Raw genomic sequence first — 20,344 nt, 5'->3', positions numbered from 1 at the left:
TTCTAATCATTCCTAAATTAATTTCTAGAGGAGAATTGCCTTATTGTGAAGTGTTTTCTACGCTGTGTCGCTCCCGAGAGTTACCTGTGTCGGTAGCATCCTGAGATTATTGCTGCCTTGTAATTAGCCATGTTGTGTTTACCACTTTTTTCTGTTTACCTATTTACTTCTTGTCTCTTAGATGATTTTCTAATTTCCTTTGTAGGTATTGTTTGATGAGCGTGAAGGGCTGCTACACAGATTTCCACATCGATTTTGGGGGAACTTCAGTTTGGTATCACGTATTCAAGGGACAGAAAGTAAGTTTATTCTTTCTTTGTAAAGCTTGGTTGCCTCTTTAGGATATACTGATCACACCTACGAAGACGTCTGCTAATATTCCTCAAAGCTTTGAATGTTGTTAACAGTTACAGACTCTAAGTAGAAATGACTGCTTCTCCTCAGGTGTTCTGGCTTGTGCCTCCAACTCCCTATAACCTTGCCCTGTATGAGGACTGGGTCCTGTCAGGCAAGCAGAGTGATGTCTTCCTGGGAGACCGAGCTGATGGATGCCAGAGAGTGGAGCTTCAACAAGGATACACCTTCTTCATCCCATCTGGTGTGTTGGCATGGTTGTCTTAAAGTAGCCAGCAGGAATAGATTAGGCTCCGTTAATGCTCAGCTTTGAATATTTGACCATTTTATAACACATTTAACTCTCTGTAATTAAGGGTGGATCCACGCTGTCTACACTCCCGTGGACACACTGGTGTTTGGAGGCAACATTCTGCACAGCTTTAACATTCCTATGCAGCTTACCATCTATGAGATAGAGAACAGGACAAAGGTAGGAGTCTATTTTCTCCACTTTGTGGCTTAACTCTGATCTGGACTGCAATATAGTAAACTCCACGTGGGAGAAATTAATCTCTCTGAGAACCAGGGGAAGGTGAAAAGTTTACCCTTGAGAGAGACAGGAGAATAAGAGGTGTGGGCATTTGCAAAACTAATTTTTGGATAAAGTAACCCTTTCTTGGGTTCTTTCTATATTTTACTTGCGTTGTGCATTAACATCTTTGTGGCTATCTTTTTCCACTTCCTGTTAAATGTGAGCTGGTCTGCTGGGATTACAGTTGCATTACTGAGAATTCTGCATAGCCTCTGACTGTCAGAGCACAAGATACTGCTACAGATAGCAGCCGCCTCGTTCCTTATAGTCCTTTATAGTTTGACTTACGCTTTAAGCTGTTTTTTATATGCATTAAAGCTTTTGTGGTAATGGAAGGCCAACTTTGTTTTAACCTTACTTAAATGACCAATCATTGAAAGCATCCATTTGAGATTTTCATTTACTTTTTAATGGTTCTTTAATTGAATCTGTCATTTTTAATTTTTTTTGTTTTGTCATCCCTTCAGGTTCATTCCAAGTTTCGTTTCCCCTTCTATTATGAGATATGCTGGTATGTCCTGGAGAGATACCTGCATTGCCTTACCAAACGGTCCTACTTTTCTCAGGAGATCCGTAAAGAATCTATGGGTGAGTGAAAAACCTCAATTACGGCACCAAAGTAATTGCACTCTATACCTCTTTGTGACCAACAACCACCAGCAACTGCTCGCCGGCTGGTTGGGTAATACATATTTTTCCCTAGCGACATGTGGTTGCCGGGGAGGGGAAGGGGCACTGACTGGAGCCTAACCCAGCTGGTATGTCACAGGAAGTCACTTTAGATCAAACTTGAATGTTTCAGGGGTTTGGATGTGTTGTTGTTGCTTTGTTATATGTGCTAACCTACAAATTGACCCATAATTTCAGGATTACTAACAGGTGCTCCCCAAACTAGAGAAATTATTTGCTCATTGGTATGCCCGTTATCAAAACATCCATTATAGGAAATCTGCTTTCATCCCTGCAGATTTTGAGACAAAGTCAAAGACAGAAAGCCCCTCCTCTGACTCCAGGAGTCAAGACATGAACGAGGACTCGTGTGGGACTCATGTCAGAGATGAGCAGGGTGAAAAACTAGAGAGAGTTCCTCAGGATGGACCCTGCACACCCGACAATGGGAAGGGCCAACATCTCAAAGCTGTTTTATCCATCGACTCTGAGGACAGCTGTAACCCCAGCTCGGCCTCTTTAGATTTCCTTAAAACTCCTTCAGACTCTCCAAACTCAGAGCCTCAGAATAAATGGATTCATTTAACAGAGTTTGAACTGAATGGGCTAAGGACGCTGATTGAAAAGCTCGAGTCACTCCCGGAAAATAGGAAATGTATTCCAATGGGAATAGAGAACCCCCAAGCGCTGTTGGATGACTTAAAGGTAAAAAACCCAAAAAACCAAACATGTTTGCGGCATGCCTTCAGATTACTTAACAGACAGGAATCATAGTTCGGCCCTATTTTGATTTTGTTCTCTGTGCCCGTCTAGGTTGTCTTAAAGGAACATACTGATGATGACCCTAAATTAGCCATCACTGGATATCCTGTGGTGTACTGGCCTAAGAAAACCATAAAGGTAAGAAAGTGTCACCTGCAATACATCTGTTTTCCAGCAAATATAGTGTTTTTACTTAATTTTCAGGCACTTGAGAATCATTTTATGTGCTACATACCTGTGTAGTACAAAGCTTATGCACCTTTTGCTTAAATTTGTGGTGCAAGCAACATCACTGAGTATATTTTAAATAGATATTTACCTATCAATACAGGTGTGCATATTTTATATATTTCTTTACCTATGTTATATAGGTACATATCTGGTACAGGACAATTATTAATGGCTAAGGTCCTGTCTTCCCTCACTCATCCCACCACTCACTGCACTCCTTCCCTTTAGCAGGAGATTTAACAGTTTGCATAATTTTGTCATAACGGGCTGCAGTAGAAAGTGTGTACTTTATTGTACTTTATTGAGCCCCGTGGGGAAATTGCTCTCTGCATTTAACCCATTCACTTAGTGAAGCAGTGGGCAGCCATTGGGCGCCCGGGGAGCAGTGTGTAGGGACGGTACCTTGCTCAGGGGTACCTCAGGGTAGCTGTTAAGGGGAATCGAACCCCCGACCTTCCGATCATGGGGCAACCACTCTACCTACTGAGCTATCCCTGCCCATAATGAAGTAAATGATTAGATATTTTTGCTCCTCTGCATAATTTGACATGTGTTTTGTTGTCATTAATGCTTTTTGGTGTGCCTTCCGAATCCAAAACAAGCCTTTAGTGTCCATAAAAACATTGTTTACTAAGAGCAGAAATTATATGGCATGTCTCACCATGTCACAGCCTTCGCGTTTTACGTTGGGGGGACTAAATATTTACAGAGATCCAGAAATATTGCCCTCGCTAGCCTTTTTGCTGTCATATGTTTTGAGTGGTGTCGAGTTCCACAAATGCGGTGTTTCGCATTTGTTCGAAACACCGCGATACGGTTCATTTGAAATTGTGATATCGTAAGACGAAAATGGTTGTTGATGTCAGAAGGCTCGAAGTGCATTTGATGTCATGTTACCTGAGTTTCTCTAGCCATGAGCTGAGCAGCAGACTGTGAGGTCATAATTGAGGCTTTTCATTTATTATCCAAATATAACAACAACAACAAAAAAAAAACATGCTCCTTAATATCAGTACAATTCTTATCTCACTCACGGTGTAACATAAGATATCCCAAAACAAATCAAAATGTGAATAAATGGCTTTAATCTGTGTGATGGTTGCAATTTTAATTAGAAGTGTTTAAATATGCCACAGTGCTGCTCTATTTTAGTCGCTGAATATGTGTGATTAAAAATGTATCCAAACAAACACACAAGACATCGGAGCCTCAGCTGAAAGTTTAAGAATGAGATGTGCTTTACAGGAATGCATGAAAGTGAAGTTTGTATGGGTCTTACAAACCCTCAGGATCTCCCCCACCGGGCTCTCCAAAGGCCAGCTGCTGGTCGTGGGGCCTCTTTGTGTTTGCCTTTTGTAATGAGATGCCATCTGGCTCTGGCTGTGCAGAGCCTGCTCTCCTCTCCCTCTGCTACTCATCATAAATATGATAATACCTTTACTGCATTTTCTCTCCACATTGGATGGAGGCAGACTCCCCCCGAGTGCATATTCTGATTCACAGCAGCCTCCCATTGGCTCTGCGCTGCCCAGCACCCCCTCCTCTTCCTCAGTGAGTCGATCCATATTAATGAGGCAGGCTTGTATGTGTTTCCTACATCTGCTTGTGGTATTGTGGAGCTTTTGGAGCAGGAGGGAGGGCTATAGGCCTGACAGCAGTAGCAGGAGGAGGAGGAGGAGGAGACTGCAGCCATGTCAGTTTGCTGTAAGCTGGACGGTATCTGAAAACCAGCCATGGCCATGTCGCTGAGCGCCGATGATGAGGACTACGACTCAGACTCCGAGCAGGTTAGCACCCTAAAAGCCCTGCAGGCAGGCGTAAGCAGGCCGCCAGAGGAATGCTTGTGTGAGACAGAGCAGTGTGCAGCATCACAGGGCAGTGAAGTAATGGAGATACCTGAAGACAAAAGCACTGATTCAGTGTATCTTCTGTGCTTGGGCTTTGATTTTCTATTTTATTTTTTTGCCTTTGTTTTTATTTTTTTTTGCTTCTTTTTTTGTGGTAGATTTGTTGTTTGTGCGTGCGTGCGTGCTTGCATTTTTATTATCAGATAAATCCAGCAATAGGAGCTTCTGTTTATGTAGCTCGAGGTTGCTATTGGTTGTGTGAAGATGCAGGAGCTGAATCTCTAACGGTCTGATTGTAAACCTATCGATTGATATCAGAATACATGTCATGGTAAACCAAAACAAAAGGGGAAGGTTTTTCTTTCAGTGTGCGTTAATGAAAAGACATAATTTTTTGTGAAAACGTTAGACGATGGGACTTTCACGGAAATTGTTAATTCAAATATTTCCCCCCCTACACTCTTTACTCTGAACCACACCCCCCTTACATTAAGCCTGTGCCTGCATTTAGATTAAAAAAATGCTGACTGCAGATGAATGAGTCAATTCTGCTCTGCTGACAGATATTAAAAAGGCTTTTTCCCCCCTCCAAGTTTTATCCCAAAGTTCAACTATTCAAACATCTTTGGGATGTATTACGTCCACAGCAGGTTGTATAACTGTTAAATCACTGCGTTGCTCCAAAGCATAGCAGTTCAACTTCAACCTGAGCAACTTGTGAAATATCACTGCCCGATTATCTGCTTGTGCTGTGTGGTCTCAATATCTCCGATGCATGCTCTGTATATATGGAGATTTTAAAACTGATTGACATTGTAATTGATCTCCATTGAAAAGTTTACTTATCTATATCCCCTTGAAGAGAAATTGTGAATACCAGGAACCGTTATTGCATCAGAGCAACGTGAACGTGGTGTGTTTATGTCAGTGCAGAGTTTAGATCATCACAGTGTTCCATGTATTACTGCTGTCAGCTATCTGATTGTGAAGTTTGCCATATTGTGTGCAGTGTGTGTTCGTGTGTGTGCTGTCTTCACTGCAATGATGGGTATCTTCCTACTAGCTCAGGGCTGTGTCACTGAACATAAGGGTCTGCTCCTCATAATGTTTTCCAGCTGAATGAGCTCTGTAGTGCTAAGAAATCACTAGCGGGTCACCCATGCTGTCCTTGTTACTGCACAAAGGGGACAAATGTGCATCCTTCTTGCTGTAAAAAGGCACACGCTACATAATACAGATTTCATTGGCTGCTTTTCCTGAAACATGCTGATGAAGGCTTAGCTGCCACCGGTGACATATTTTCTTGTCAGGAGTTCTTGGATATCATTGCAAAAAAACATGAGCAGATACAGGGAGTACTTACTGAGATTTAAGGGAAGTTGGTTGTCTTTGGTGATGTTGCTGTTGCCAGCCTTTCCTGTGATTGAAAATTGTGTGTCAGAAGGATATCTGCTTTAGAGATCACCCCACTTATCTGTCTGCAGGGAGGGAGCAGAGTTGGAGGGGGAATTGGTGGAAAATATAGACTACAATCCAAAACCTGCCTCCTTGTGGTTCATGTCACAGACATAAACAAACATGAATGGAGGCAGTGTTCCTGCACGGCCTGGTTACTTGTTGTTTCGTGTGAATCTATTGCAACTTCAGCCCATCAGCTGACACTTAAAATGGCAAAAGCTGAGTTGCAGAACATCATGTGTGTTGTTTTGCTGGGTAATCTGGTCTCATTTCATTGTTTCTTCTCTTCTTAATCCCACCCCCTCCCCAACCATCCCATCCTACACACACACACACACACACACACACACACACACACACACACACACACACACACACACACACACACACACACACACACCAATATCTCCCGCTAATCCTGTCTGGTCACCACATATCTGACTGCCTATGTCAGTCAATTCTGTGGCTATTGTTGGAATAAATTATTACAATGTGCGCAAGACAGAGCCTACTTAATTTTTTTTCTTTTTTTTTTTGTGTTAGATGGTCTCATTACAGTTCTTATTGGTTACAAGTCCGTGTGTCATAGACTGTTCTGTTAGGGAATGGGACGTGGCTGTTGCTATGCTGACACTAGGAAAATCTGCACTGCCGATGTAACTAAAGAAATCCGATCTTCATTTCCAGGAGCTGCAGTGTTTTGCACTCCTCGTTCATGTTTATTTCATTTCACACACTCCACTCTTTTTATTTTTGATTTTTTTCTTCATGTGGCATGGCTGGCAGTGTTTTGACTTGTGGTTTTCATGTTAAAAATACATTGTTGTGGTGGGGATGTGAGCCCGAGGGGGTGGGGGCAAAATATATATATATATATGACACAAGAAAAATAATGATGCTGATCAAAGACTCCCTCATTTCAATTGGCCACTTCTGTTAAATAGAGCACATTTAATAACGCGCACGGCTGTAAACCATGGAATAATAGATCCTAGTGATCCATGTGTGAAATGTAGCCATAAGTGCAGCTCCTCTTTGAAGTAGAAACACGCAAGCAATTGAGGTGCTAAATTTGGAAGACGCCTCCAGGGACGTTTTTGATGTGTTTGTTTTCTCTCGTACTCTGAGCTATACCAGGCGTGAATAATGTGTTTATGCGCAGCATGTTTCGATCAGGTTTGTGGATATGTGTTATGTGCTGTTTTTGCGTATATAAATGCAGGTGTTTTTTTTCCTTTTTGCTTTCGTCTGCGCCTGGAAATCTTGACCCAGAGATGGGGGGGAAACAAAGAAGGGTCCAGGCAGTACTTTAGACGTCAGCTGTAGCACCAACCGCAGCTGGATTTAATTGCCTCTTTTTTTGTTTTTTTTGTTTTTTTTTCTTTTTATGTAACATGATTGTAAGTGTGCTCTAAAAGGGCCGCTCGACTGCAGAGCTTCATTATTAGAATGGAGATAATCAGTCATCAGAATGATGATAAACATGTACAGCGGTTTGTTATTAACAATGCAAACCAAAGGTAGTGAAAGCTAATGATGCGAGTACTTTGCCAATGACATCCTAATTGTTATATTAATTAACTGCGCTGCGCTGCATCCCGCGGCGTGCTTAACATGTACTTGGTGAATATTTTGAACATTCACTCTTTGCCAACACATGACTCTATCTGACCTTTAAGTGCATACTTGTTGGCTTATCGTTACTGATGCACCGCACTTTGTCCTCCTCTCTGTTTTGTCTTTCTTGGGGCGATCGTGGCCCAAGAGTTGGCAGTTCGTCTTGTAATCGGAAGGTTGCCGGTTTGAGCTCCGGCTCCGACAGTCTCGGTTGTTGTGTCCTTGGGCAAGACACTTCACCCGTTGCCTACTGGTGGCGCCAGTGTCCGGCAGCCTCGCCTCCGTCAGTGCGTCCCAGGGCAGCTGTGGCTACAATGTAGCTTACCATCACCAGTGTGTGAATGTGTGTGTGAATGGGTGAATGACTGAATGTAGTGTAAAGCGCTTTGGGGTCCTTAAGGACTAAGTAAAGCGCTATACAAATACAGGCCATTTACCATTTCTTTTTTCCTTTTTCTTTTTTTTTTTCCTTAGCCCCGGCCTCCCAACCGGCCAAAACCTAAGATGGCAGCATCTCCCGCATCAGCGGTCAAGCTGTCGGCCAGCCGGGGTACATCTGGAGCCAGGAGGAGACGGACACGCTGTCGGAAATGCGAGGCGTGTCTGCGGACGGAGTGCGGAGAGTGTCACTTCTGCAAAGACATGAAGAAGTTCGGCGGGCCGGGACGCATGAAGCAGTCCTGCATCATGAGGCAGTGCATTGCTGTAAGTATGATGTGTGTGAGTGAACTTTTGTGTGGTGTAGTCATCAGTGTGGGCAGCACGGTGGTTAGCAGTGTTGGGTCGCAGCAAGAAGGTCCTCAGTTCGACTCCACCATCTGGCCGGGGCCTTTCTGTTTGCATGTTTTCTCTGGGTACTCTGGCTTCCTCCTATAGTACAAAGTAGAGCAGGGCGATATGGCCAAAAATATTTATCACGATATATATTTGAAAATTTGCGATAACGATATAACCAACGATATAATTGATGCGAGACAAAATACAACTCCACAACATTACTAGCGCAAAAAGACAACCTTCCATTTATTTTCACTTAAACAAGAAGCTGGTTTTTATGTACATTAAAGCTTTATAAAAATGTAACAGTGCAAATGCAAATTCCTTGCTGAAAGTTTAACCAAAAGGCATTTCCAGTAGAAATGGGCTGACATATCCTGAGCATAACCATGTATAATATCCACTGAAGTTAAAAAGAGGTGCTTTGCAACATTAAACTGCAGTGTGCAGTACGCATTTTTCAGACCATAAGGTGCACGGGATTATAAGGCACATTAAGCGAAACAAAGCAGTCAGATAAATCAAACTTTATTAAACTCATTCTTCTTGCTTCCTCCACTTCTGTACCATTGATTCATTAATGTTGAATTCTCTGGCAGCTGCTCTATTCCCATGTTGTTGCAGTATAGTAATGACTAACCTCGTATTGTGGATGGATTATCTCTAGGGTTGCCAACCGTCCCTTAAAATACGGAATCGTCCCGTATTTAGAAACAAAAGTACACGTCCCGTATTGAGCTAATAAGGGACGCACTTTGTCCCGTAATACAGTGAGAATCAAAAGTAGTCTATAAATGTTTATGGAATTAACGCTTTGTTTGAAAACATAATTCCCAGCCCCTCTCCTGCTTTGTGACCAATGAGCTGACAGCACACTTATGACAATTCAGATTACCGCTCATCTCATTGGTCGAGGAAAGGTCGCTTACGGAGAAAATACCGGAAGACAACAGATGACCACAACAAGAAGCATGGCCAACAGGGAAACAAACGCCGTCACTGCGGTGCAAGTCTCGGACGACAGTACACCTAAAGCTGGGCAGACACTGTGCGATTTTTTCAGTCGCGTTATTCAGCTCCTGCTCAAACTGCACGATTGACTCGCAGGGGTTAGAAGTTGGTAGGTCACGATGCAGGTCTCACACTATACCGCCCGATGCTCTGATGCGACCTGAGTGCTCACACTGTGGGTCCATAAAATTAAGGTTATAACAGAAAATCTGTCGCTCGCTCTCTCTGTCTCTCACTCACACAGACACACCACCACCATCAACTTTGCTAAATTGCTAATGAAAAACATTGATCAGGCAGCTGTGATTTAGCAGCGATGTAGATCCAACTATTTTCACGGTTGTTGTGGTCGTGATAATTTTGTGAGGCCACATCGAAAAGGCTCGGATGAGCTTTCCAAAGTTCTACAAGTTGTGCCTCCATCGCTTGTGTCCAGATCACACGCTGCACAGCCGTGCTGCTCCGTCTTTTTCACCAACGTTTACGTTTGCGCGTGAGCAGTGTGAGCGGCTGTGGTGACACCCTCACGAGCGATTGATGATCGGGAGCTGGTCGTGAGGTGTTAATCACTTCTCGTTACCCCACGTATACTACACGACGCACGATGAAGGCCAAAATCGGTCCGATCACTCAAAAATCGGCTCAAAATGGGCCTAAAACCGCACAGTGTGAGCCCAGCGTTAGAGCAGCAATGTTTGTTCCCCTCAGAGAAAGGGAAGAATGGGAAAAGGAAAACACCTGGCTGGAAAAAGTTAATATGGGCATGTGCAGTGAATATCAGCGCTATGTGGCCAGAAGTGTGATAATATAATTTATTTTGTGTAATAAACGACTGCAAGGATAGATGATTACAACAAATAGATGACTAATACATAAAAGTAATACATAGATGAATAATGATGATGAGTTAAGATGCGTAATCATGGGAACAAGCGGGTTTTCAAACGGGAGCAGCTGATTAGCATTAGAAAAGCTGAAATAATACCTCAGCTGAAGCCAATTGTACTAAATGCACTAAATGTGCACTGTTACAAGAATATTTTTCTTTCTATTGTTTTCTATTATTTTAAGTTAAGCAGGACAGAGTTCTTTTAAAGAAAGATTTACTTATATTCTCAAAAGTTAAGCATGACAGGCTTCTGTTTAAGAAGGAGACCTGTTTTATGTGTTAATGTTGTCATTTTGAGCTAAAAATAAATGGCTAAATGATCATTTGTTTCACATGTGTTCATATCACAAAGAATACACATCTACTTAAATCAAATTCAAGTCAAAGGGTTAAAAAAAATAATTTCACACACAAAAAAAGAGCTAGAAAATTCACCACACTGGGAAGGGTGAAGACAACTGGGTCGCCCGGCCCTGGCCACGAGGTGTCCCTTATTTATTTTTCAGGGAGTTGGCAACCCTAATTATCTCAGTTGTTCTCCTGACTGAAGTTTGGTCCGTTTACAGCATCCTGCCATGCGATTGCATTTGTTTCTAACCATGAAGAACCTTCACGTTAACTTTTATAAGTGGAAAAGTGTTAGTGTTCGTCCTCCAGCTTCACTGTTTATGTTATGCTAACATAGCTGTGTCGCTAGCAATCACGTAGCACATCATTATATAGCAGCTAGCCCAACTTCAGTAACCCTGCAAACGTCAATGCTGTTTAGTTTCCTGTCTTCATTTATGTTGGAAGTGATAGCAGAGCTGTACGTTTGATTTTTTTCAGAAATCTCTCAGTCAGAACATGCAATATCATGCTTAGGTAACTAGCGAAACTAGCGAGCTAACTTCCGCTAGCTTCCTGCTAACTTCTAACTCCGTTAAATGTAATAACTTTTGTTTTCATGGATGCCTGGAAGTTAAACTTTATAGTTACACCTGGTAAAGCAGCAATGCTGATCGTTTTATTAAAGATGAAAGAATTTAGACAGTTTTTAACTCTAAGTGATGCTGCAGTGTTGTTTGACCTGAAGTATACGGAGTTTAGGACCCAGATTACTCCCAGATTTAAGAGCATCTTAGTCCGACAAATACGACAATAACAACGGCCGCTTGCATGTTCTGCAAAAAAATGTGCTTTGTTGTGTATCTGACGGACAAACACCAAACCAGTTCCACATCACGGAAGTTGCACCATTTTTACAAACCAATTCTGGTTCATCTGTTTCACTCAACAATCGGCCATGTGCGTATGAAAACAAAGGCACTGCGCATGCGCGTTTTACTCCCATTCTATCGCGATATTTCATTTTCCTATCGTTGCCTAACATTATACCGGTATTACCGTGAACGGTATAATATGGCCCAGCTCTAGTACAAAGACATGCAGTTAGTGGGGTTAGGTTAAATGGTGATTCTAAATTGCCCGTAGGTGTGAATGTGAGTGTGAATGGTTGCCTTTCTTACTGTTTTAGCCCTGTGTAGGATTGGTGACCTGTCCAGGCTGTACCTTGCCGTATGGTAGCTGGGATAGGCTCCAAGCCCCCTGTGATCCTGAAAAGGATAAGCAGAAGAGGATGGATGGATGTACTCCTAAGTGTGCCTGATTTAGGCTTCTGCAGGAAATTTACTTATGACCTATCTTAGCCCTACGCCGTGACCTGACATGTAGTTAAATTTCTCGCAAGATAGATGTCAGGGTACGTGGAAGGTTATGCCGCAGGGTTAAAAGAGGGTAGATTTCCTGCTGAAGTATAGTTCGGGCATTAATTTTGACAGCAATTTCGATGTAGTTGTAGTCTGTTGACTAAAAGGTCATTTAGTTTTAGTCATAAGTTAGGCATCTAAATTCTTATAGTTTTATTAGACTAAATATCATTATAGTAGGCTAAATCTGAAGCTGATTCAGTTGATTAAAATATAAAGTGTAAATGTTGGGCTGTGAGGGTTCGCTCAGCACGGTTTACAAAGCTTCTCATCTTTGAGATCAAATGTGAAGAGCTTCCACATATCTGCTCTTTTCTTGTTCCGAAGCGTTGACATGTTGTCGCGTTTTCATTAGAAACAGGAAGCATGGATGCTAGCTGAATCCTTCCTTACACAATTACAAGGAGATTACTTCTCATTGGATCACTTCCGACTTGTCCTGCCTTTCATCACAGCTTCATTATTTCTGATTGGATCTCATCTGTCCTGAGTACTTTCAACTTGTTTTGATTTGTTGTTGATTTATTCCGTTATTATCTTAATTTCATCAGGAAAAAAAGAATCTTTGAGGAAAAGTATTGGTTAACGAATTAACATTGGTTCTTGTGCTCATTGGAGAACGCACAAACAAATCGTGGTATGCTTGTTGGCTACAGGGGAACAAGCATCATAAATAACACACATTAATGTAAAAAAAATAGAATAAAATTGGGAGAGCTGATTCCTTTCCATCACAAAAGTTCACCAAACTCATACCAGTAGAGCAGCTGTATTCACTGCTTCAAATATAGGAATCCAACAAGCAGCTCTTTCCAATTGAAAGTAATTCTCATCAGATATAGTCACTGATGCTGCTCGAAGCTCGACAACAAGTGATAATGATTGGCCTCCTGGGAGCCACATGCCTCCAGCACCTTGAAGAGCCTGAGCAGGCGTCTGCACAGCTGTGGTGACATATCTACTAGGACTCTCCACGAGTTTCATATACTTATATTCAAAATTGTTAGTTTCACATTTCCATTTCTGTTTTATATAAACGGTACTCACTGTTTTAACTTCCTGAAGTCCCTGATTGGTGGCAAATTCAAAGCCTTTGGTGAAATAAGGAGGTACACCCAGTGGGTGATTCACTTTGGATGAATACTGAAAATGAATGGAAACGCCTACATAAGCTATCTAAAACTTACTGTATCTTCTTTGTTTGATGATGAAGTTATTTAAATGCAAGTCTCTTGCATATTGGTGTCACTATCAGTGAAGAAGTCAAACCTTCTCGACAAGAAATAATTCAAGTATTTAACCTCTGATCAAACGACAGCTTGGTTTCTCTACAGATTAAACAAACAACTTCTAATGCCTCAGTGAGCTTTAAAGTACTTACAGAGCTAGGATAGCTGTTTGTTGTATCTATTGTTAGCTAAACTAAAAGTCTCAGTCACAATCACTTTATTGTCCTTGAGTGCATCTGTAGTGACATAGACCAGTGTTATCCTTTCACTCAGCAGCTGGTTCTGCTTAGCTTTATGTCCCTCGACTGTGGACCCAAGGCGTCTGCACATTAGGTTAAAGCAGAGGTGGTTCCTTTAGTCAACTTCCTTGATACTGTTTCATATTCCTGCACCAATTGAAGGGTGTTCCTCCCTCCCTAGGCAATATTTTCTGTGTAGATTCTCAGTCATCCAGGTCATGGTAGTCTTAAGCATTGAAGGAAACTGCAGTTCCTTTTAGGTTTGTGAAGGTGTTTCACGAAGCCTCTCGAGTGTGGTGAGTTCTCAGAACTGATTGAAGAGTTTCAGATGTTGGTACCACATTTAAGACTTAATTCTTGAGGTCCTTTTCCAGGTGCTTCAGCTGTCATTCACACATTCATGTGACCTTAAACATAAAGATCCCAGGATTAGATACCACTTGATGAAGAGGTGAAACATCCTCATGAATCTATAGAAAGAAGTCCAGTTGTCTTTGACTCAAATGCTAGACCGAATGGCTCATGACCTCAATGACTGAGAAAGTGAGAAACTCATAAGCCTGGCTTTCTTATAATTATTATAATTATTATAAGAAAATAGTAATTATATTATTATATAAGTATAACTATAATTTATTATGTTTGGTTCTGGAGTAGCTGCCTGAATGTTTTTTTTTTTTTTTAGTTGCTGTTTGTTGTAGCTGTGTAATAAAAAAGAATGCAAGTAGCAGTATCAGATATTACCTGTTACAGTAGCAATTATATAGACGCACGGAGAAAGTGATAATGGCCTGGTCTAAATGTTTCAGTACCAAGGACAGAGACTTGTAGAGAGGCTGAGTTTGATTATTTCTGCCTTTTATATGATGAGAAGGACTGTGTTTTAATGTTTAATCATGCTAGTTAAAAGATAGCGAGAGCTGTCGGGTCTTCGGCTTTTTAGCCACCGTGACTCGTGTTTAAATAATGCAAAACATGCTTAACTCGCCCTTCATATTAACTTACTCTAACACAGATAGAGAGCAGTCATCAGAGCCAGCGATTACACACAGTTCATCAAGAGCCACTCTGTTGCTTTAGCCCATTTATTAGTTGGCTAATGTTGTTGTAAATCTGTTTGGAACCTCACGGTAAATGATGAACTAGCTGTTAGGGCTATAACACTCTGGATTCATATGGAATATAAATGAATGAATAAATCAGGTCATTTTTTTTAAAGCTATGGTGGCAAACTTGAGCTGTCAGGCTTTTAGATCACAATTAAGGGTAGCTTATACAACTCTATAAACCAGCTACTGTCTTAGCAATTAGTGAAGTCAATCTTCCATCAATATTACATTATTATTACTTTGAGGTTGCTGTGGCTCAGAGGAGATAGAGGAAGCTGGGAGCTGAAGCAAATGGCTTGATGTTGTGCGTTTGGTCCATGTGATCTTTGGGAACTGAACTCCAGATTGCCTCCAGTGAGTGATTTGTGTGTGTCTATGATGGAAAAAGTATTGGATGTATAGAATAAAACGATCTGTCTGTACGTGTGTGTAAATGGGCGACTGTTGCTTGTAGTGTAAAGTGCTTTGAGTGGTCGATAAGACGAGAAAAGAGCTATATAAATGCCAGTCAATTTACATTTTTCCATCACTCAGATTGGATTTAAAATTTTCTGGGTCCTTAGTTGAGTCATATGAGGAGTAGGCTGTTGAAAGCCATGGCAGCAAATAGTTCCAGTTCTGCTTTGTTTCACCCTTCTGAAAAAGTGTGGGTTAAATTTTGTTGTGACAAAGAATTGCTTAAAAAGACGAGAGTGAGCTGATGCAGAGCCTTTATCTTCTGCACTGTCTTTTCTTTGTTTTTTTTTTCTCCCTCCTCCAGCCCGTCCTACCCCACACAGCAGTGTGTCTCGTCTGTGGCGAGGCAGGCAAGGAGGACACCGTGGAGGATGAGGAAGAGAAGTTTAACCTTATGCTCATGGAGTGTTCCATCTGTAACGAGATCGTTCACCCTAACTGTCTCAAGGTGAAGACCTGAGTGTCAGTCAGCTGTTGAATAATTGCTCGTTTCATGTCAAACGCTGTTTAATAGCCAGTGTGTTTCTTGTTATTCAGATTAAAGATTCAAATGGAGTAGTCAATGATGAGCTGCCAAACTGCTGGGAGTGCCCAAAATGTAACCATGCTGGGAAAACTGGAAAAGTAAGCATCAGTATGGACTTTATTCTGTGTGTGTGTGTGTGTGTGATGCATTTGTTAAACAGCCGAGTTTTAGTTAAGAATCTAAGAACCAGAAAAATAAAGTTGTGCTCTCTTTTTTCCTAACCTTTTGGCCTCAAAGCAAAAAAGAGGCCCAGGGTTTAAGTATGCATCCAACCTTCCTGGCTCGCTGCTCAAAGAACCGAGGTTAAACCGAGATTCAAAGGAAGAGCCAGACCTACCCATGGTGGCGCCAACACCTATTGCTGCCTTGACTACCACTTCTGCTGTGAAGAGGAAGGTGGAACGGGATGTAATCGCAAAGAAAAATGACGAGGAGCCTCCTAAAAAACGCCCCCCCTTGCTTTCTCTAGATGGTATGCCCCGGCCGAGATTGGAGGACAATCCTCTTAGGAAAAAGAGGAAACTTTTTGACACAAATGATGAGCCTAGCTTTGTTAAAAAGAAGGTAAGACTCATGTCTCTTTGTAAAGTTTTTTTATTTAGGCTTTTTAAAAATATATTTAAAATAGTTTTTTAATGTTGTCGGAAATGTTACAAACGGTGAAGATGCAGAAAACCAAAAATGGAAGAATATAACTATTCTTGAACCACCCTTCATTTCTTTATACTTTGCTTCTAAGAAGTCAGACTGTCTTTTTTTTTTTTTAAGTGATCTTGAGCAATAGTTCACCTGGCTTTGTTACAGCCCTCCAAAGTTTTTCTTTGGACATTGGCTGCTTTTTCACTCATTTTCAGAGCAGTCTTTGTATCTGACCATTTTCAAATCAGTGTTTTTTCAATGCCAGGTAAGCTGCTTAACGGTGATCTATGAATCCTTAAGGTTAAAAAAAAAGACACCTACCAATGCTGTGTCTATATGTAATAGACAATACAGACGAAAACCATTATATTTTGGCACTTTGTTACTAGCGGGCTGTTTCTAAAACATGTAATCTGTTCCCATTTATTTTGGTGAATCTATGAAAAATGCCAAAGAAAACACAGTTTGATAAAAATAAAGTAGTAATTATGTCGTTACCCAGAAGGTGATTTCCAAAGAGCAACTAGCTGAAAACCATATGCCTTATGCATTCACAGCATAGTGCATACTGTGCAATATGTCCTTAAAACATTTGAGGAAGCTGGACAAAAAGAAGGCGTGACATGCCTAAAACAAAAGTCATGTCCTCAAGAAATTGGAAAACATTTAGCAAAGATTTCACACATTGCATAGCATCTGAGCTATCAGTTGATCCATCTACTTTTCACTGATGCCTCAGAAAGGGTCTTAGTTGAAGGTTGGCTGTCAAGAAGCCATTCTTATAGAAGGGAAACAGACTGAGGTATGACAAACTACACAAGTTCTGGACTGAAAATCAGTGACAACGGGCCTTATGCAGTGATAAAGTTTTTAGTTTTAGTTAATTGTTATCAATATATTTCAAGATTCATATTGTCAATACAGCAGTATACACAGTATACAGTGTACCGAAATTCTGTTTCACCCCAAGCCCCCATGGTTCATTTATAACTATATAAAAGATATATCTCCAAGAGATATAAAACTAGAAATTACAAATAAATAACATGCTAAATTTTGGTAAAATTAAGGGATACAAAGGTAATAATTACTAACTATACAACTACACTATACAACTATACACATGGAGGAGGTGAGGAGAGATACAACAGTGAGTGTCTACAGCAGTTTGTAAAGCATGGTGGAGGCTCTGTCATGGTTTAAGGCTGCATTTCAGCCAGTGGTGTTGGAATTATGAAAGCAGAAAATTACAGTCAGATTTTGATCCACCATGCAATCTCATGTAGAAAGCACGCAGTAAAAGCATACCAGGATGGAAAACACGGAGTGCAACTCTATCAGTCATGGATGGGCCTCCTCAGAAGAGAACGAAGGCCAGCCGACATCCAAAAAAGAGCTTTGAATGTCCTTCAAGAAGCCTGGAGAACTATTCCTAAAGACCTGAAGAAATGACAAGAAAGCTGCCTAAGAGAGTTCAGGCTGTGTTTGAGATTAAGGTGGTAATTTTCCAGTGAAAATTAAATAAATGAGGCTCAAGACTTTTGCAGAGTACGATATTTTTTTGTCAACTTTGGTTTAAGATGTTGCATAAAATGCAGACAGGCAGTAAAGTTTTCAAATATTTGTCTGCAGATGTTTAATTAAAAACTCGAATATATTTAAAATATGTCAAAGAAACAAGAACTTAATTGAAAGTCCTGATCTTTATGTGGAAAAACTGATAATTCTGTCTGCTTTCAAAACATAATTACACTCCCTCTTTTCTTTCTTAGAAGAAGCTTTCAAAACCGGATGACTCATTTACTTCGAAGCTGCTTCAGCATATTAAGAGAGAGAATGATCACGGTGATGAAGAAGACGACCAGGAGGATCATGAAGAAGATGGGCTGTCCTTGGAGAGGATGCATTTAAGGGAGAAAAATGAGTATGACGACGAGGACCAAGATGGGGACGCTGAGGAAGAGGTGACGGTGAAAAAAGAGAGGGACAATAATGCAGAGGACAAAGCTAAAGTCCTTCTAAGCCCGCTGCTGAGAACGTCTGCAGCCAGAGAAAGTGACCAGACATCCTCTAACTCTCCCAGAGCGGGACCAAGCGGTGAGTCGGGAGAAGCCCAAGAGAGAAGCTCCGCTCAGCTTAAAGCACGACATCAGCGTAAGCGGCTCCCCAACAAGGAGGCGAGCAAAGAGTTCTGCCAGGAGACTCCGAAGATAGAAGACTGTCTGAGCAGCCAGAAGCTGGGCTCAGTGAAGAAGGAGGAGGACAGCCCAGCCAACCTCAATCGTCGACCACTTAAGACCGAAGACTCCCTGACCAATCAGAACCGAAAACCACTAAAAACTGAGGACCCACCTGCCAATCCGAGTCGTAAAGCCCTTAAAATGGAAGAAGGCGTAAACAATCAAAACAGACTGCCGCTGAAAACAGAAGACAGCTTGACCAATCAGAATCAAAGGCCAGTGAAATCTGAGCCCGAGAGTGAAGTGGACGAACAGAAGCCCAGGTGGCCTCTTAATAATGGCAGCAGCGACTTGGGCGACTGGCTGCGACACCGGGGGCGGGAGATGAACGGGATGCCGCGTGGCTACTCGCCGCTCAGTTGGAACAGAAACACACCGATCGCACCAATATGCCCTCGACCGCTTCCCTGCCGGTCGCCACCGAAGTGTATCCAAATGGAGCGCCACGTGATCCGGCCCCCTCCCATCAGCCCCCCGCCCGACAGACTGCCCCTGAACGACGGCGAAGCGCATGTGATGCAGCGAGAGACCTGGATGATGGTGTTCGGTCACCTCAGTCACAGAGATCTCTGCGTCTGCATGCGTGTCTGCCGGACCTGGAACAGATGGTGAGTAGAAAGATGGTGAAGATGAAAAACGTGCCTTCTGCACTTCATCACACAGCAGTCCAGCAAAAACGTCCGCTGTCTCTCTCATCAGGTGCTGTGACAAAAGGCTTTGGAAGCACATCAATCTGAACCGCTGCAAGTCCATCACTCCCCTGATGCTGAGCGGGATCATCCGCAGACAGCCGGTAGCCCTAGACCTCAGTTGGACCAACATTTCCAAGAAGCAGCTCAGCTGGCTCATCAACAGACTTCCAGGTAAGTAAATCCACCCATCTACACAGGTGTGTTTGTGTCTGTATGAAACAGCCTTAGTGACATGTACAGGTAATGATGAAGGATTTTATGTGGCAGTTTTGTGTATTTATCCGTTTATTAACACCGGAAACATGACACAATTTAGGGAGTTGGTCTGACGGGCTTTAGAAAGAGACATTTTTAAAACTAGTTAATCTCAATCAATATGTATTGAGACTAACTCATTATGTAGTGTCAGTCCATTAAGGACTGACTCAAAATGGATTGGGACAATTTGTAATTGTCTTACGTCTTCACTCTCAGCTTAGTCATGAAAAGAAAGAGACTCGCTGCAAAACAGTTTTACCACCCTTTGGCCATAATTGTGGCAAATAAACCAGATATAAGGCAATATCATGTAATTTTATTTTTTTTTTTGGGGGGGGGGTCAGCACGTTTGTCTCACTGCAAAACCAAATGTAGTGAGCTCATCATGTTACAGAGCCCCCTAATGGTCACATATGGGAAAAAATATTTTCAAACTACTTTTGGGAATCATTCAGAATCATTTTTCCTTTTCTCTTGAGGCTTATGCTGTACTGTTAGAGGATATTTGCAGTCTATTGAAAGGATGTTTCAACAGGCAGAGTGGCCGCAGTGTGGAGCTAATGCCTGTTAGCTCTGCTGCAGCTGCTCTGCCTGGTTGTGGAGGTAAATGTGGTTATGGTTTGGAGTTTATGGCTGATTCTGTGGTAATAAAATTATTTAGATCTGTGGTCCTTATATAGCTCACGTGTTAGTATGTGTTAGCATTCCAAGAGTTCAGAAATACTGCAACATAAATGTAATGCAACCAGTGCATGTAGTTGGTGTTAAACCTTTCCAGACACAGCCCAAATCGCAGCCACAGTCGTCGCTGCAGCTCATCTCATAAGGTTTCTGGAAGAGTGGTGTGAACAGGTTTTACTTACACCTGTGTAGCCACGAGGGTGCATTGATTCACCCTGTGGTCATTGCCAGCAGCTGTATACGTTATAATGTATAATACTGTATCGGAGTGGATGGTATGTCACTGTTCAATCTTCCAGAGAATTTCTAATTCAAATCCATTCATTATGTGCGTTTTA

General features: G+C 41.8%; 2 protein-coding genes across 7 annotated transcripts in view; one reads left to right on the top strand and one right to left on the bottom strand.

The window, feature by feature from the left end:
- Window positions 1–20,344, top strand: part of kdm2bb (lysine (K)-specific demethylase 2Bb) — a 33,092-nt gene that overhangs the window by 6,108 nt on the left and 6,640 nt on the right. For 4 of the 6 annotated variants that reach the window (XM_076886472.1, XM_076886471.1, XM_076886469.1 and 1 more), the window contains 12 exons: window positions 206–299; window positions 445–598; window positions 711–826; window positions 1,396–1,516; window positions 1,896–2,302; window positions 2,411–2,497; window positions 7,987–8,217; window positions 15,275–15,418; window positions 15,508–15,595; window positions 15,726–16,060; window positions 17,908–18,983; window positions 19,075–19,238. In XM_076886472.1, coding sequence (XP_076742587.1) covers window positions 206–299; window positions 445–598; window positions 711–826; window positions 1,396–1,516; window positions 1,896–2,302; window positions 2,411–2,497; window positions 7,987–8,217; window positions 15,275–15,418; window positions 15,508–15,595; window positions 15,726–16,060; window positions 17,908–18,983; window positions 19,075–19,238 — 3,017 coding nt within the window. The remainder of the gene's footprint in view (window positions 1–205; window positions 300–444; window positions 599–710; window positions 827–1,395; window positions 1,517–1,895; window positions 2,303–2,410; window positions 2,498–7,986; window positions 8,218–15,274; window positions 15,419–15,507; window positions 15,596–15,725; window positions 16,061–17,907; window positions 18,984–19,074; window positions 19,239–20,344) is intronic. The other 2 variants (XM_014409370.3, XM_076886470.1) reach the window with 2 other exon arrangements.
- Window positions 8,212–20,344, bottom strand: part of rnf34b (ring finger protein 34b) — a 42,415-nt gene continuing 30,282 nt past the window's right edge. Inside the window, exons 7-8 of the mRNA XM_076886476.1 lie at window positions 11,698–11,784; window positions 8,212–8,382 (exon numbers count right to left, since the gene is read on the bottom strand). Coding sequence (XP_076742591.1) covers window positions 11,702–11,784 — 83 coding nt within the window. The 3' untranslated portion in view covers window positions 8,212–8,382; window positions 11,698–11,701. The remainder of the gene's footprint in view (window positions 8,383–11,697; window positions 11,785–20,344) is intronic.

Source organism: Maylandia zebra, linkage group LG7 (assembly GCF_041146795.1).
Source record: "Maylandia zebra isolate NMK-2024a linkage group LG7, Mzebra_GT3a, whole genome shotgun sequence".
In the NCBI taxonomy this organism is placed as follows: Eukaryota; Metazoa; Chordata; class Actinopteri; order Cichliformes; family Cichlidae; genus Maylandia; species Maylandia zebra.
This window is presented reverse-complemented; position numbering and strand designations above follow the sequence as displayed.